The sequence below is a fragment of the Mytilinidion resinicola genome (genome assembly GCF_010093595.1).
Source record: "Mytilinidion resinicola strain CBS 304.34 unplaced genomic scaffold BDZ99scaffold_26, whole genome shotgun sequence".
NCBI lineage: Eukaryota > Fungi > Ascomycota > Dothideomycetes > Mytilinidiales > Mytilinidiaceae > Mytilinidion > Mytilinidion resinicola.
Genome location: NW_022985462.1, coordinates 90,940 through 107,220, shown reverse-complemented (window position 1 = coordinate 107,220; position 16,281 = coordinate 90,940). Strand labels below are relative to the sequence as shown.

The window sequence follows — 16,281 nt, the reverse complement described above, 5'->3', positions numbered from 1 at the left end:
CTGGATAACGAGGTGAGGTGTGCGAAACATCGAGATCGGAAAGGATACACGGAATTCGGTAGGCGAGACATACATCCTGAATTACATTAGCAACATGACGAACAAGACACTTCCACTACACCGCTGAAGCACATGCAAAGCCTGTTCAAAGAATCGTCATGAAAAGGTCGATTCCATTCATCCCCATTCAAGGAATACACAAGAAAAATGTTATAAAAAAGCCGCCCCTTTCCGCCCTGTCCCGGCTAGGTTACCCAACCCCTTAGTCGCATCTCCAATAATACCCAGAAGCGCCATCGTAATATACAAAATTATGTAACCTGGACAAATTTCTCTTGTCGCTCTTGTCTGAAAGACCAGTGTAAAAAGATAGAAAATGTCCTCGATAAAGGGAGAAAGGGGAATTGAATGTCGGAAAATATGATCGATATGCGCTGAGAGATGTTGGTGATATCACATTCTTCCGGATAAACACACATGGCTAGAAAAAGTCCAATGGTCAAAAAAAGGTGACCTCCCAATGCGCTGGAACCAGAACGCCAAAGAACATTAAAGTTGAGAGATCGGATGGAGCTGCGGATATAGCTAATACGCCGGATACCGGTATATTTGAAGAGCGGATCGCGTGAAAGTGTAACAAAAATGATAGATTCGAACGCCACGCTGTACATAGTGATGTGGGATGTAAAAATATCGAACGAGGGAACTGCTCTCGTGTGGGTATCCAAGGTAATGGAGCCGAATGAGATGGCATGCGGTATGATTTGGTGAGGGTTACCTCGGGTGGACCCCGTTTAAGATAACGGATGATTTGGTGATTGATACCGCTGCCTCGACTCGGCGCGGCACGTAAGAAGCTGTTTCGCTCTAATGCTCCGGTGATGGTCCAGTGTCAGGGGAAGTATCAACCGTTCCCTTTCACTCGCTTGTTCCCACCAACACGAGGGCTCGCCTTCACCTTCTGGCCGCCGCCCGCGCCGTTGACCTCACCACCACCTCCATCGTCAGTCTCCATCTTGACGTTGCTTCTCCGTCGTTTGTTGCTAACGTTGGGTGATGTGTTTGCGCTGGCTGTCGCAGAACTATTGGTTCCTTGCTGGCTGTGCTGTTTAGCCATATGAGTCTGGGCAGGTGATGGCGTGTGACTGTTCTGCATGAGATGTGGTGACCCGTTGATAGCTCCGGGTAATCCGAGGTTGGCCATTGCTGGAGACATGAATTGATGATTTGGACCACCAGCTTGCCCCGTACCAGATGGGGTACGTGAGCCTGGTGGAAGGTTCTGTTGCTGTTGTTGCTGGAGCAGCTGAGCTTGATTAGGTGGTATATTGCCTTGTTGCTGTTGACTGGGTTGTTGGGAGAATTGCTTCGGCGGCAGCGAGGCGAGGAGACTGTTGAGCGCTCCAGCTGGCGTGAGCTCAGGGTGGTCCTGAGCGTATAGGATGAGCTGGTTCATGTGGGAAAACGTTTCTCCAATCTATTCCAAGTCAGCCACGTAGCCTAGAAAGGGTGCGGATTGGCATACCTCCAGGTACTGTAGCGTCTTTGCAGTTACGCCAAAGTCATCGATAGGTGCTTGCGGTAGATCGGACAAATTGAGAAAAGGCTCGGGAGGGACGTCGGGCTTTTGCAATTGGCGTTGCTGGTTGCGCTGCTTGGCATTCGGCTTGTTTGTCATTCGAGGAGACTGTGTCTGGCTCAATTGGCTCGGCGACGGTTGCGTAAATAACCGTTCCAATGTCTTGCGGGGTATATACTCCTGATGTTCGCTTGTCTCAAAGGATAGCAAGTCTAATTTGGGCTCGTTCTGCTGATTGGACTGACTGTAGATAGCTGAGAGTTTTCCAGGGGCCACAAGCTGTTCAAATTAACAAATATGCATGGAATGCGAAGATTACCACTGACCTGCGTGCCATTTTGGAACGAATAGATGATCTTGGCTCTGTGACTCTCAACGTAGTTGGAGTCCGTTCCCACTGCCTTTTCTGACGCCCCGTCGATAGTGATTTGCATATTCTCAACACCGCTATCAAATTGCACATAGAAGTACCGAGGCAGTGCGGCGAAGCTGACAGGAAACTGTTTTGTTTTGCCCCCAGATCGGTCGTAGAGGGTGTGTTTGAATTCTCCCTCAGGAGAAAAGAACTTGCTCACAAACGCATTCCAGTGAGAAATGTTGTTCTCTTGGCGGGTAGTCTAGTGGCACAAATTAGATCGGACTCAAACATATGAACATGAAATGCAACTTACTGAGAATCGAGACAGATGATCCAAAAACAACAGGAGCTTGAGTATTGTTTGACCAGCTTGACCTTGCCCTTGCTGTTGTCGAGCTTCTTGCTGCCGTCGCATCATCGCCTGGACAGCTACCTGTTGTTGGTTTAAGGGTTGTTGCGGCCTTTGCATCTGTTGAGCATTTTGGGGGTGTTGCTGCTGCGAATTTTGCTGCTGTAAGTTTGGGGGTTGGTTTGGCGCCTGTGGAGGTTGAGCTTGCGGTGGCTGCGATTGCTGAGGATTTGGAGGGGGTGCTGGAGAAGAATGCCCCTCGTGAACGCTCATCTGTGATGGCGGACGTAATGGGCCTTGTTGTGGCTGACTCGTTTGAGGGCCTTGAGGACCTTGTTGCCCCGGATTACTTGATTGAGACTGTGCGTGCTGCATTGCTAGGTGTTGATGCATTTGCTGCTGCTGCTGCTGCTGAGAAACAGCCTGTTGCTGCGCTTGGGCCTGAGCCTGAGCGTGGGCTTGAGCTTGCTGCTGCTGCATCTGTCTCTGCTGGAGGAGTTGTTGCTGCATATGTGGAGGGAGATCTACCCGATTGATAGGGAAATTTCCAGGAGGATTTCCCTGCATAGCAGCCACCTGCGCGGACATTTGGGGGTTCATACCGCCCGGGAACCCCATGCCGATGCCGTTCTGCTGTTGAAAGGCCATCTGCTGCTGTTGTTGCCGCTGACGGAGGAAAGCCTGCTGCTGTGCTTGGTTTTGCTGCTGTTGTACCAGGGCAGGGTTCACTGTTTTTGACCTATTAGCAATCGCCTCATGCTGAGAGACAACATCGTCGCATAAGCTATGAGATGTATAACGGACGACGGCTATGCTATAGTGAAAGCACTTACTTTGCATTTGCTGTTGCTGCTGCGGGAACATGTGCGGCTGCGGGGTCAAATGAGACAGCGCATGTGCATTGGGGCCGACGCCCTGCTGCATGCCTGGCATCATAGCTCCCGCCTGGCTAACGTGCGGTCCATTCGACCCTGACACGCCTGGATGCATCTGCATTGCTTGTCCTAGATGCTGGCCCGGATTTGGACCCCCGGGACCCATTTGCTGGGCATGAGGCATACCCAGATGCTGGGGCCCTCCAGGATGTTGTGGATAGCCGGTTGCCATCATCTTGACGCCCTCACGGGTAGAAGCGCGTGCCGCTTCTTCAGATTCCTCCGCTGTAGTGACCCCGCCGGGTAAATCTGCAACCCGTCCGGTTACTGTGTGTCTATTCCAGTAGACGTGCTCTCGCAAACGGAACTACTTGTGGTGATGTTCGGTTACAAGACATGCATGCCCAGAAAGATGCGATGCGCGGGAGACGCTATTGTGGCTGAGTAGGCGGCCGCAGAACAGTCAGGCGTACAGAATGCTCAAAAAGCCAGGCAGCTCTCGAAAGGCGTGCAGTGCGCGTGCCGGCGGGATAGACGCAGAGTTCGAACTGGCGCGCCTCGAAGGCTTCGAGATGGCTTCGGATGATCCACCGGCAAGTGCCGGGGCTGATATGCGACGACGACGAGATGTTTCGCGACACCCAGGGAACGATGCCGGACAGACGGGCGCAACGCGATCAGCAGCGAGTCGAAGGGAGAGGGCGCACGGGAGCGGTGTATGGCGCAGACGTCGTGGGTGCGATATCGCGCATTCGTGCCGTCGGGCGAGGAAGCGGGTGGAAACGAGCGTAAGCAGACGGCGGCAATGGCTCGGGGGTGGGATCAGAGGGCGAAGGGGCAGACGGGCATGGCGGCTCGCGGCGTGGGCGTGTCGTCGGAGGCGTGGGCGGATGGGATGGCTGGCGGGCGTCGTGGTGGTTGACGGGAGTGAAGAGCGCTGGGTCGGGCGATGCCTCTAACCTGGGCACCGAGCGAAGCAGCCTGTGGCCCTGAAGACCGCCGAAATCTAGGGGCCGATTTGGAGAGGTGGCTGGTATATTTTACCTAAGCACGCGCCAAGTCCCCCACTCCTTTTGCCCACCTGCTCGTCGCCGCCCCTATCGGCGGCTTTAGAGCCCTGCAAATCTTGCTCTGGACTGCGCAGAGAGGCTACCTAGACTGCTGGATTCTTCACAGACGCCTCTGATGCGTGTGGGCACACGGCCGATGCTGCGAATGTCACGTGTGTCGAATTCAATACCACGGTATTTCGGATGAAGGTTAGGGTCCCAGCGTTTTAGCAGCATTTGCCACCAAATTCTGGTCACGTGATCTAGTCTTCATCTGAAACACTGTGGTACCGGAGACTAGGCCGAGCATCGGCTAGCTCGCCGGGCCGAGGTCACATGATGCACTAAACTAATCGCCCGCGGGCTTGTAGAAAACCTCGCCAGCTTTTCTTCCTCACAGCGTCCACCTCCATCCTCCACAACACTGCATCTCCACCACGCCATGGCTACTCTTGCAACACAGCTCGTTGCGGCGGCGTCTGGTGCTACCAGCTTCACTAACTGCATACCTTGATTCTTCGCAGCAGGGATCTTCAGAAGCTGGCCTCACTTTTGCAGCTGGCCACCTACTCACACAAGCAGCCAGTCCACAATGTTCCTCTCGTCGTGAGTTCAGCTCTCTTCATCTGCACCCACATCCCTCGGGATGATGACAACTCAAGAACACGTCTTCTTTTCCCAGCTGAGTCGACCTTGATGAAACCAGTCTTTTCGGGCGCCTTCGCCGGCGCCTGCTACTTGCCAGTACTTTTGTCTGACCACCATGTCTTGCTCTCCATTGCCTGTAAACCCTTGCAGTGCAACAGGCTAACACGATCAAGTTCTTGCAGGATGTCGACCTTGTCGTAGACATGGTAAGCGCCCATCTCTGCACCGACCTTGCACAGTGCATGGTCAGAGTTCTCCGCACACTGCTCTACCACCGCTTGTGGTGCCTCATGGTATTTCGGAAGTCCAGGGCAGCGGATAACACTTCCAATCTGTGTACGCTGCTCTGCCGCTGCTCGAGGGAGCTTCACCAGTTTCTCAGTGGTTCAAAACGCGGGACTTCCGTCTGATCCGTGAGTCTGAAAATACCTCGAGATACCACAAGCGGTGGCAGAGAAGTGTGCGGATATGTGTGATGGGCGTCGGGAATGAGGCGTCGTTTCTTCAGGTTAGCAACGCTTTTTCTTTTGCAACCACCCTTTTCTATGATGAAACATTCCTACATTCGCAGTTTCCACGCTAGCCATCGACTCGAACCTATGACAGATGCGCGTTGAGCGGCAATTTCTTCCTTGGATGTCTGATTTTATTCGAACCACATTGTTCTTGTATCCGCAGTTTCGAAGATATCACTCATCTAACTCGGCATCTAGGTAACAGGCTTGACGACCTCAAATAGACTACTGAAGGACGGAAGTGCGATGCGAGGGAGAATGGGCTTGCATATAGTTTTATAGAATACCACTTTTCTCAACTAATCAAATTGCGTCTCGCCTCTTGCATGCGCTGTTGCCGCCCGTGAATGATCCAAACGACCAAAGCATCAGCTCTCTCTCTCTGACAAGTACCACCGAACACAGTGAAGATACACATTTTGCACTCCACCTGCGGCGTTGCTTCTTTCATCTGGGCATTCTTATCGCTCAATCGGCTTACGTGAAGTGCTGCCCGCCGCACTGACGCACTGGCGAGCTTCTTCGCCAACCCCAGCACCTCGAGCTTCACTGCCACCAGCTCCAGCCCCCCGCCGAAGCTCTCGCACCCACACCCAGCTGTGGAGAGACCGCCGAAGACCTCCTCCCCATCTCCTACACTCCCTCGCAGTCAGCAGCCATGCCGGAAATCGTGGATCCGCGGATGATGTCCGTGACGCCCAGGTTGCGCTACAACACCATTGGCGGCGTCAACGGGCCATTGGTCATTCTTGAGAGCGTCAGTAGTCTTTGGGAGGCATTGCAGAGGGTACTGGAGCTTATGCGATTACACTGCAGGTCAAATTCCCCAAGTACAACGAGATTGTGTCTTTGACGCTCCCCGATGGCACTGAGCGGTCCGGCCAGGTCTTGGAAGCAAGAGGTACCTTTACTGCCCGTGCATTGCTCTAACATGTACTAATTTAGCTTCATAGGAAACCGCGCTGTCGTGCAGGTACAATCCACAGCCTCTGCGCTACCATACGACCCCTCTGACCGGATACACAGGTTTTCGAAGGCACTTCAGGCATCGATGTGAAGAAGGTCGGCAACCCCTCCCCGAGGCTAGACATCGCTAACGTACGTAGACAAAAGTCGAATTCACCGGTCACAGCTTGAAACTAGGTGTCTCGGAGGACATGTTGGGTCGGATATTCGACGGTTCAGGTCGAGCTATTGACAAGGGCCCAAAAGTGTTGGCGGAAGACTACCTCGACATCAACGGCAGTCCCATTAACCCGTATTCTCGAGTAAGCATTTCCTGTGTTATAGCTATAGTTGGGTCTAACGTAGCTATAGGTATACCCCGAAGAAATGATTTCAACCGGTATCTCCGCCATCGACACTATGAACTCCATCGCCCGTGGCCAGAAAATTCCCATTTTCTCCGCAGCCGGTCTACCGCATAACGAGATCGCAGCCCAGATTTGTCGACAGGCTAGCTTGGTTGCAAAACCTAACAAGGGTGTGCACGATGACCACGAGGACAACTTCTCCATCGTCTTCGGCGCTATGGGTGTCAACTTGGAGACCAGCCGATTCTTCACCCGGGACTTTGAAGAGAATGGCAGTATGGAGCGTGTCACCCTCTTCTTGAACTTGGCAAACGATCCTACGTAAATGTTCCCGAGACAGACCTCGACCTCAATAACTAACTGTTTGTAGCATCGAACGTATTATTACCCCGCGCCTCGCCCTTACAACAGCCGAATACTACGCCTATCAGCTCGAGAAGCACGTCCTCGTCATTCTCACTGACTTGTCGTCCTACTGTGACGCTCTTCGTGAGGTTTCAGCCGCCAGAGAAGAAGTGCCAGGTCGCCGTGGTTACCCTGGTTACATGTACACTGACTTGTCAACCATCTACGAGCGTGCTGGACGTGTAGAAGGGAGGAATGGTTCCATCACTCAGATTCCCATCTTAACCATGCCTAACGATGGTATAAATGATCTCCAAATCCCTAGGCTCGATACACAAGATAACTAACGACCTCCTAGATATCACTCATCCCATCCCAGATTTGACCGGTTACATCACTGAGGGCCAGATCTTCGTCGACCGTCAACTCTCCAACAAGGGCATCTACCCACCCATCAACGTCCTCCCCTCCCTGTCCCGTCTCATGAAATCCGCCATCGGCGAGGGCCGCACGCGGAAAGACCATGGCGACGTCTCCAACCAGCTTTACGCCAAATACGCCATCGGTCGTGACGCCGGTAAGCCCCTAACCCAAGAACCCCCATCTTTCGCCCTAGCTAATGCACTCTCCCACAGCCGCAATGAAAGCAGTCGTCGGCGAGGAAGCCCTCTCCTCCGAAGACAAGCTCTCGCTCGAATTTCTCGAGAAATTCGAGAAAACCTTCATCTCCCAGTCCGCATACGAGTCCCGCACCATCTTCGAATCGCTCGATCTCGCGTGGAGCTTGCTCCGCATCTACCCCAAGGAATTGCTCAATCGTATCCCGGCCAAGGTGCTGGATCAGTACTATGCGCGCAAGGCGGAGGGTAAGAGGCGCGGGAACAAGGACACGAGGGACAACGCCGGGCCCGAGGCGAATGGGGAGCAGACGGAGAACTTGGTGGATGTGTAGGCTTGTGATGTGAGGGGTCTGTTGTGTTTATGTTAGCTGCTTGGCGGAAGGCTGCATTGCGTGTGTTCCATATTATGTTGGTTTTGAGTAGGCAGATAACAAGGCGAATGAATATGGCAGAGTGTTTCTGCTCTGCTCATTATCTTGCAGTTGCTGGGTTTTTGTGCTCGCTTTCCTGACCCTGCGTCGGAGATGATCATTCCAGAAGAAGTCAGAACCAGACCGGCTGACACGGCTGCAAAGTAAGTTTGGGCACGCCGTCTTTTGATCTCTTTCAAAAGTATAATAACGTGCTAACGCACCAAACAACAGCCAAGTAGACCGACTATAAGCGCATGAAACCGCTTCGATTCGAGTTCTCAAGAGCCGTTAAATATTATCAAAAAGATTCCGAATGTGCTGAAGCGCCTCAAACCGTGGTGAGCGAGTGTGTCCCGACTTCGTTCAAGGCAGTATACAGTCAATTGTGGCTCAGCGGGGCCCCATCCTCTCCTTACGAATAGAGAAACGAATCGAATGCAGATATCCAAAGCACGCAGTTTTCCAAATCGCAAAGTGGGACGTGTTGTGGTGACTGACGCTGCCATTACGAAAAAGTCGACGGACTGACTGCTCTGTCTGCTACAGGCATCTAATGGAGGAAATTCAAACCCCATTCCTCAAACGCCAAAAATCAACCCAAAACGCCTCAAGAGAGCCTCCCAACTCTAGAAAACAACCCCCCCCATGGCCCTCGGCGGTCTTACTAGCCTCGCCTTCCCTTCCCTCCACCAGCGCCCTTCCTGTCCACATACCCAAGAGAAAGAAAAAAAGAAAAAAAAGCAGAAAAAGAAGCAGCAAAGAGCCCCTTTCCGATTATCGTACACCGCCCCGCCTAACTCCAATCCCCTAGCTTTTCTCGCTCGCTCACTACTGCGCATGAAACCACAAATCCATGCTCTGAAAATCTGCACGTCTTAATGGAATTTCTATGAGGCGCCGAAGCACCTCAAACGGCGGTAAGCGAATGTGTCCAAGCTTCAATCACTCACGCCGAACTTTTCGCCCGCTTCTTCGTCTCCGTCTCCACGGCCTCCTCCGCAATAGGTGTATGTACACCCAACCCCAGCCCCACCCCGCCGCTCTCCGCAGACAGTTCCTGCAGCTCCGCCACCAGCTCCGTCTCCGGCTCCTCCCTCAGCATCGCCTTGTCCGGCGTCGGGCTGGGGCTCGCAGCGCCGCTCCCGTCGACACTGTTCTGCCGTACCTGCTGCTTGACGCTGATAGCAATCTTCTCGTCGAGCATCTGCACCAAGCGCTCCGAGTACTGGTCAAGCAGCTTGACCATGACGGTCTCGTCGACGGTCTTCGCCTTCACAGCGCGCTCGCCCACGGCCCGCGCTGTGATGGCTAGCTCGCGCTCCAGCTCGCGGACCGACTCGGACGAGAGGCCGTCGGAGCTGTTCGCAAGGCGCTTGCGGTAGGCGCGGAGAGTGCGGCAGACTTGTTCGGTGGAGGCGCCTAGGCTGCCGAACTCATTGACGGGGGCGGTGCTGCTTTTTGTGCGTAGTCGGGCGTCGAGAGAGGGGCGTCTGGATTTCGAGTGCTGGTTATTACGGGGACTGGGAGGTGAGGGGGAGCGGTTGCGGTATTTGCGGCTGATGGGTTGGGCGAAAGAGGGGCCGGTTGTTTGGAACTCCTTTGGGATGCTAGGCATGGGTGATGGGTCGAGTTTGGGGGCCTGCGCGAGGGAGAACTTGGAGAGTCTTTTTCTTAATCGAGGTGAGCGGCCTCCTGTTGGGGTAGTGGCTTCTTCGTCGGGCGATCGCTGGAAGCGGGCCAGTTCGTTCTGGGAGAAGACGCGTCGGAGCGGTGGTTTGTTGACAATCAAGTCTCGGTTCGTTGGTGTAGATGCTCCCGCCAGGTCCATTGATCTGGAAATTTCTTGCCTCTGAGGCGGTTTGAGGTCCAGATTCCAGATAAATATGGTGCCATCGACCGCCACTGTCACTAATGATCGCTGTTCGACATCGTCCTCTTCGAAATTCTTGGAACTGACTAAGGCAATGTCTGTGACGCCTTCGGTATGGCCCCAATCTCGCCCGACCAAGGTTCCAGCTTCCTCGTATAAGCGAATAGATTTATCCGTGCTAGAAACGCCGGCAATGAGCGGAGACCCTCGAGGTGTTGGAATATGTGCCAATGAGCACATTACGACTGCGTCTCCTCCCTCTGAATCTGACGCTCGGAAGCTGCTTAGCGAATGGCCGTTCCGTAGATCGTACTTCTGGATTTGCCGATCGATTGTGGAGACAAGAAGTACGTCGTCTTGGTCAACGTCTAACACCATTGAGACTGGAGAAGCCTTCAGGGTGATCGTCCGAAGAATGACGAAAGCGAAGAGAGTTTCGCCGTCTTCTTCTCTGGAAACCAAATTACGAACCACGACTGTCCGATCGGATGAGCAGGACACGAGTCGTGATCCGTTTCTTGAAAAAAGAATACCGGTCACGGCACCAACATGCTCGTCCAGAGTTTGAAGAAGATCCCAAGAATCGCCAGTTTTTGTAAAGACCTGAACTGTGCGATCACGCCCCGCACAAGCAACATAAGTAGGCGTTTTGTCTTCATAAATTGCAATATCCGTAATTTCGCCAGCATGCGCTTTGAAATCGAAAACACTAGATCTAGTAGAGCAGTTTGTGACCCTGGAAGACAATGTTAGCTCTTTCTGTTCGCCAGCTGATCACCACCGTGGGGCAAGCGTTTACCTAAGAACTCCATACTTGTCCCCTGAAACGATGAATTTGGCCCCAGAGGACGCGGAGACTGTCCGAAGCTCGTTAAGGTCTTCGTCGCCATTGTCCACTTGCTCCAAAGACACTTTAAGGTCCTCTTTGCAGAGCCCTTCTCGGCTCCAGAAGAGGATAGATCCTCCGGCTGACCACGTAAAAAATGAAGAGCTGAATAAATTTGGCGATGGTAGTGCTCTTACTCCAAGAACAGGCTCTCCATGGGCAGGGAGTTTTTGAACGACGTCTCCAAGAACTGATTCGTCGTCGGGATTAGTGAGCCGGGAAAGTCGGATGGAGTGTCGAGAGTCCACGGTTACCAGGTAATCTAGTATTGGGGCAACTGCCTCGACCTGGGCACTATCACTAGTCAAAGCGACAATAGGTGATTGCACCCTAGGAGGCGGGGAAGGAGGTGGAGTTTGTGTGACGAGAAGATCGTTGATGTGCAAAGTTCTCAACCCTCCCTGGCTGCCAGCTAAATGTAGTCTACCATTCAAATCCACTGCCATTGCTGTCACCCCGAAGCCTGCATCGGCAATCTTGGAAAACCGCTGGGTTCCGTCGGTGTCGTCGATAAGGCATATGTCACCCTTGTCTGAGCAAACAATTGCTTTACTCGGACTGACAGCAACTACGCTAGTGAATGTTGTCTCCAGCAATGATCCTAGAAGGCAATTTCTTCCGGGTAGAGTCTTGTGTGGAGTACCTGTAATCATAAAATTCACGTCACTTTGACGGGACCTGGAGGGCGTTGATGGAAGAATAGGCTCTTCAGTCCTCCACACTTTGACATGACGAGTGCCAACTCTGAGTAACGTTAGCATCCGGAACTCGTCTTCAAACGCGTCTCAAGTAGGTAACTTTAGATGTAGCATTGAGCAACGAGATATTCCGTAAATATTCCTATCTTACTTCTTTCATGAATTTGCAATTGTAAAAAGACTTACGTGACGAGGCTGGATCCTAGCCAGGTGATTTTGTTGATGTTGCTTGTACATTTGTTGCTTGCTAGCAACGTCGCCGACCCAGTACGAGGATTTATACTCCAAATGTAGAGAAAGCCGTCATTAGCAGAGCCTAAACTGGCAAGATATTGAGAATCGGGGCTGAAGGAAATGGACCTGACGCCGAAAGTGTGGTCGGAGAGGCAGGTCAAAGGAGTGTCGGAGGGGGCATCGGTGGAAGTAGAAAATATCAAGACTCGGGGTTTATAGCCAGTCTGTCAATGTCAGCATGCCGCTTGTTTTTCTGTCTAGAAATTAATGTCATACCTCCCCGACGGCTAGGTATTTCCCATCCGGGCTGAAAGACACACAAGTCGCAGCTTTTATCCTTTCTCTAGCCGTCCAGGTCTTATTTGCGGGGGAGTCTGCCCAGTCGCCAGCTGGGGAAGCCAGGGGAGAGGCCCCAATGCCGGCATCTCTGAGGGACGCGGCGGTTCGGCTTCGGCCTTCGTTATTTGTAGGTGTTGCAGGACCACCGTAGACAGAGGAAGAAGGGTTCAGAGGGTTTGTGGTAGGTCGAGCGCGGTAAAATCGTTGGGAAACATTATGGTCGTCAGCGACAGTTGCGATGACGGCTGCAGCTCCGGCGGTGAAAGCGAATGATCGGCCGGAGGGGAGGCTGTCGAGGCCATTGGCCGAATTGGTGGTGGTTCCGATGACTTGTCGAAGTGAGAGTGAGAGCTCCGGGGGTTTGGACTTCACTGGAGAGCGCATGGCGGTGGTTTTCGTGTATGGAGAGTTGGAGGGAGTGAGTTTGAGGCCCCATGCTGCCGGGCTCATCATCCTGCTGGCGTTGGATGGAGTGAGCGTCGACATCTCTCAAACCATGGAAGACGAAGGGTAGAACAGTGCTTCATCGCAGTTGCGCTTGCCGTGGATCGATCGGGTGGTCGTCGAGGAGATGGAGGAATGCGGAGAGAGTGCAGGTGCGGGTGCTCATGCAGCGAGCAATTGGGTCATCATCGAAGAACAGCTTCATACTCGAGCACGTACATGATGGAGCTTGGTGTTTCACAGGTCTCGCGGTCGCGGAATAGTGTGTGTTGGGCGCACGCGGAGAGATTCAGATCCGCAAAAGGGGAGCACAGACGGCAGCAAAAGCAACAAACACGCAGGGGATGCAGCTAGGAATCGCCGTCACTAACTATCACAACACCACATCGCCATGCTCTGCAGCTCCATCACGATAGCATGCAGCGTCACGGTCCCGGAGAATGACGCTCCAGTTGGCACTCTGTCCAACAGACCCGGTCTAGAAGCGGTACCGCGTTTGTTTACGCCAAAAACCTCCCTCGTCAACACTGTGGACGGCATCGCCTATTTGGTCTGGCGCTATCATCGGGCCATGGACTAGCATCCTTCGTCGGCCAGGCACAACTCCACGCGGACGAGGATTGCCATGTCTCCAGGCTGCACTGTGCACAAGAAACCAGCACAGCCCCGTCGGTGGCATGAGCCCCCTCCCCCGCCGCAGCCCTCTGCGTTCCTACTCCACGAACCTCCAGATCAAAAGGACTGCTGTCTCGTTATCTTGTACGGTACCGGTTCAGCTTCATTTGGCACCAGACGTCTTTCTCGTATCCTTGCTTGTAATAGCTGTCTTCTCGCGGTATTTGAAAGCCGGCAATATCGACAGGTCATCACCGGCATCATGACCAACTTCGCTGGAGGAGACAGTCCGCTCTCGGTCACTGGGAGCATCGTTGGTATTGTTGCTCTCTTGATCAGCGTTTCGACTATTGTTCAGGCAATCTTCATCTTTTCTACGGCATATCGGGACGCCCCCGCCGAGCTCTCTCGGATTACATCATCAGTCTCTAACACTGTTGATGAGAACTCTCACCGGCTGCGCACTGGCCATGTTCCCGGACCCATTGGCGTTGAGATCGGGAAGGGGGGCTATTCTAAAGGTAGATGGACCGCCATGCTGGAAGAGTACTACGATGCCCACCTGGAGCTAGATGACGAACTCTCCAAGATCAAACGACAAGGCGAGCGGACTAGCTCATTCTTCAATTGGAACCGCATCTTCTGGGTCTTTAAGCGCAAGGACCTGGAAGAATCGGTCAAACGTGTTGAAACCTTGCGGATGAGAAAAATGGCAGTAGCTCTCAATGCGCTAGTAGAGTAAGTACTATTCAATGATATGCTTCGCGGTCATCTGTGTGTACTCCTCTGCCACTTCTTGTTCACGGATTTGCATCAAGGGTTAGTAATCTACCCCTAGCCACAGCCGTCTAAGACCGCTCAACTATTCAAAGACCGTTGAGCATGATACGCGTCCGTATTATTCGTTTCCTAAGTCTCTCGACCCACCTCAAATGATGCTGAGAAGGCGCACATGTATCTTTGACAAGCCTGTCTTGATTAGACACTAACTTACTTGACCTCCAGCGATGTGAGCCATCTGAAAGATATTCTGGAGCGCATTGAGTCCCGAATTCCACAAGGTCCGCTTCGATTACCTCCTGCGCGGCAACCTGACGAGGACCACGACCTTGCACGGCCTCTAAGAATGTACTCTTCTTCTGTACTCGGAGAGTCGGCAACAGATATCGTTAGAACTTCTATGGATTCTCGATGATTCTCAGTTCTTCGACTCATTATGGCTAACTTGCAGCCACCCACTCTGCCTTCGACTCGACAAGTTAAAAACGTGACTTGCTACTTGGATTCGATATACGAGTCCGATGATTCAGTTTCCTTGCGTATCAAATTTTCCACTTCCAGCATCTCTTGCGAGCCTCTATGCTCCGTATTATGAAAAAGCAGAAGGTGCACGCGGATAGCAGGCCCGCGATCCAGACAATCATCGCTTTGAAGTCCTTGGACGATTTCTCGTAGCCTTTTGCCTCTCCAAGGACAAGGCCCGCGAGTGGGCTGCCTGCCACGTAGCCAACACCACGAGCGCAGCCGAGGATCCCCGATACAGCGATATAGTTTTCATTCCCAAAGAGCTGCACGCTGAGGCTGGCGATCAGTGTCGTATAGACGCTGCCAGCCAAGCCATGGCATGCGATGAACACATACCACGGCCAGGCGACTTGATTGACCGCTGCGTCCAGCCAGAAAATCCACGTGGCGAGTGATGTCACGGCCATACCGAGTATCAGCGTATTGAGATGTCCGATTTTGTCACCGAAATGGCCTATCAGCATTCCAAAACAGGAACCGGTTCCGTTATGAATGGCCAAAAGCGTAGCTGCCTTTGTAGCACTGAAACCAAGCGACTGGCTGAACTCCGGCCCATACTGAAAAGGAACGGAGATCGAGAGCGTGTTGAATAGAGTCATCAGGATGACTAGTAGAAAGATGGGTTCTTCGAATATTGGCAAAGGAACACGGCATGTGCTACGCTTTGCAAACTTTCGAGGCCCCTGTGCGAAGATAGTTGCAATCACCAGAATTACGGCGTTGATGGCACTGAGGACGCCAAGGGTCTTGCGTGTTCCGATGTTGTCGAGCATTTGATGGATCAGTGGCGTGTAAGTAAGTCCTCCCAGGCCGGCAGCTGTGCAATTGTCAGTGTAACGATCCTCGAACATCATTCAATCAGTCCGCTTACCGCAAGTCACAGCGCCCATAGCTTTCCCAGAGCGGTTGGAAAAGTATTCAGGGACGAGCATGATGAGCGGTATCTGAACAAGACCTGAGCCAATCCCGCCCATCAGACCCTGCGTAAGTACTACCTGCCAGTACTGTAGGAAACCTCCAGTCAGTATTCGCCTCACTAGTACAAACATTGAGAAGTAACTCACCCTCGTACTAGCCGCAGCCAATCCCAACCCGAGCGAGAACATCACATTCCCTACCACCAGAATCCGCTGGATACCAGCACGGTTCTCGAGGTATGGGGTAAGCATGAATCCGAACAGCATGACGAGTCCACCAGAAGCCAAGGATCCGATAGCTCCAATTGCGGCCCGATTTCGAGCTTCATCAGGGCGCATGATTTGCGACTCCCCGGAAGTGTAATGAGCCTGGAAGATACCGAAAGCCCCATTCAGGCCTGCGATCAAGGTTACTCACCCATCACCTCGAGAGGCGAAAATCATGCGACGTACCCGACATTTGGAAAACGGTAGCGAGAGCCGTCACTATGACAAGGAACTGCTGCATTTTTGTGATTTTCTCTTTGGTATTGACCAATTTTTCATGTTGACCACTTGAATCACTTCCGGGGACACCCTCTTCATCTGCGTCGGGCTTGCAATATGAATCCTTAGAGGACGACATGTCTCTCGATGCTGTGATGTCTCTCGTGTCGGTCGAGTCGACAGACTCCGCCGTCCCGGTGTGCGCATTACTCGCCATCAACCCTAGGTCATGTCAGCGACGGTATCCGGGTTCCTTTGAAGGATGGCTCTAACCTGCTTCTGTCATGGCTTCTACGATTTCTGTGTCCTGTTCTTCGACCGTCCAATTCTATGAAGGCCCCATGTAGCTAACGAGGTGAGCTGGGAAACATTTAAGAGCGATACAATGCGCGATTATATCGCTGTGGGATATTTCATAAGATC

At 52.8% G+C, this 16,281-nt stretch overlaps 6 protein-coding genes across 6 annotated transcripts; 3 read left to right on the top strand and 3 right to left on the bottom strand.

Moving 5' to 3' along the window:
• Window positions 1-904: 904 nt before the first annotated feature.
• Window positions 905-3,396, bottom strand: BDZ99DRAFT_526411 (uncharacterized protein; the record flags this gene model as incomplete). The annotated part of the gene is made up of 5 exons (XM_033726137.1): window positions 905-1,477; window positions 1,526-1,858; window positions 1,906-2,196; window positions 2,251-3,014; window positions 3,120-3,396. The coding sequence occupies 5 exons, from the start codon at window positions 3,394-3,396 to the stop codon at window positions 905-907; spliced, it is 2,238 nt and encodes a 745-aa protein (XP_033570446.1).
• A 1,419-nt stretch (window positions 3,397-4,815) lies between these two features.
• Window positions 4,816-5,366, top strand: BDZ99DRAFT_165491 (uncharacterized protein). Its single transcript, XM_033712909.1, has 2 exons — window positions 4,816-4,975; window positions 5,032-5,366. Exons 1-2 carry the CDS (start codon window positions 4,907-4,909, stop codon window positions 5,266-5,268), a joined length of 306 nt encoding a protein of 101 aa, XP_033570445.1. The 5' UTR covers window positions 4,816-4,906; the 3' UTR covers window positions 5,269-5,366.
• Window positions 5,367-5,928: 562 nt separating this feature from the next.
• BDZ99DRAFT_426843 (V-type ATPase) lies at window positions 5,929-8,030 on the top strand. Its single transcript, XM_033717131.1, has 9 exons — window positions 5,929-6,130; window positions 6,190-6,274; window positions 6,327-6,346; window positions 6,400-6,435; window positions 6,480-6,641; window positions 6,691-7,007; window positions 7,057-7,331; window positions 7,390-7,608; window positions 7,667-8,030. The coding sequence occupies exons 1-9, from the start codon at window positions 6,032-6,034 to the stop codon at window positions 7,981-7,983; spliced, it is 1,530 nt and encodes a 509-aa protein (XP_033570444.1). The 5' UTR covers window positions 5,929-6,031; the 3' UTR covers window positions 7,984-8,030.
• A 520-nt stretch (window positions 8,031-8,550) lies between these two features.
• Window positions 8,551-12,580, bottom strand: BDZ99DRAFT_426841 (WD40 repeat-like protein; the record flags this gene model as incomplete). Its single annotated transcript, XM_033717130.1, has 4 exons — window positions 8,551-10,670; window positions 10,734-11,564; window positions 11,705-11,976; window positions 12,029-12,580. The coding sequence occupies 4 exons, from the start codon at window positions 12,575-12,577 to the stop codon at window positions 9,011-9,013; spliced, it is 3,312 nt and encodes a 1,103-aa protein (XP_033570443.1). The 3' UTR covers window positions 8,551-9,010.
• A 631-nt stretch (window positions 12,581-13,211) lies between these two features.
• On the top strand, window positions 13,212-14,409 carry BDZ99DRAFT_165410 (uncharacterized protein). The gene is made up of 2 exons (XM_033712908.1): window positions 13,212-13,888; window positions 14,156-14,409. The coding sequence occupies exons 1-2, from the start codon at window positions 13,413-13,415 to the stop codon at window positions 14,343-14,345; spliced, it is 666 nt and encodes a 221-aa protein (XP_033570442.1). The 5' UTR covers window positions 13,212-13,412; the 3' UTR covers window positions 14,346-14,409.
• A 63-nt stretch (window positions 14,410-14,472) lies between these two features.
• On the bottom strand, window positions 14,473-16,181 carry BDZ99DRAFT_546616 (MFS general substrate transporter; the record flags this gene model as incomplete). The annotated part of the gene is made up of 3 exons (XM_033726882.1): window positions 15,520-16,181; window positions 15,327-15,459; window positions 14,473-15,272 (listed from the first exon to the last, which is right to left on the bottom strand). Exons 1-3 carry the CDS (start codon window positions 15,709-15,711, stop codon window positions 14,473-14,475), a joined length of 1,125 nt encoding a protein of 374 aa, XP_033570441.1. The 5' UTR covers window positions 15,712-16,181.
• Between the last annotated feature and the right edge of the window lie 100 nt (window positions 16,182-16,281).

Coding starts and splice junctions, on each gene's coding strand:
- BDZ99DRAFT_165491 (XM_033712909.1), top strand. CDS start 4,907: ATGAAACCAGTCTTTTCGGGCGCCTTCGCCGGCGCCTGCTACTTGCCA. Junction 4,976..5,031: donor TACTTTTGTCTGACCACCAT/GTCTTGCTCTCC, acceptor AACACGATCAAG/TTCTTGCAGGATGTCGACCT.
- BDZ99DRAFT_426843 (XM_033717131.1), top strand. CDS start 6,032: ATGCCGGAAATCGTGGATCCGCGGATGATGTCCGTGACGCCCAGGTTG. Junction 6,436..6,479: donor CAGGCATCGATGTGAAGAAG/GTCGGCAACCCC, acceptor TAACGTACGTAG/ACAAAAGTCGAATTCACCGG. Junction 7,332..7,389: donor CTTAACCATGCCTAACGATG/GTATAAATGATC, acceptor ACGACCTCCTAG/ATATCACTCATCCCATCCCA.
- BDZ99DRAFT_165410 (XM_033712908.1), top strand. CDS start 13,413: ATGACCAACTTCGCTGGAGGAGACAGTCCGCTCTCGGTCACTGGGAGC. Junction 13,889..14,155: donor GCTCTCAATGCGCTAGTAGA/GTAAGTACTATT, acceptor CTTGACCTCCAG/CGATGTGAGCCATCTGAAAG.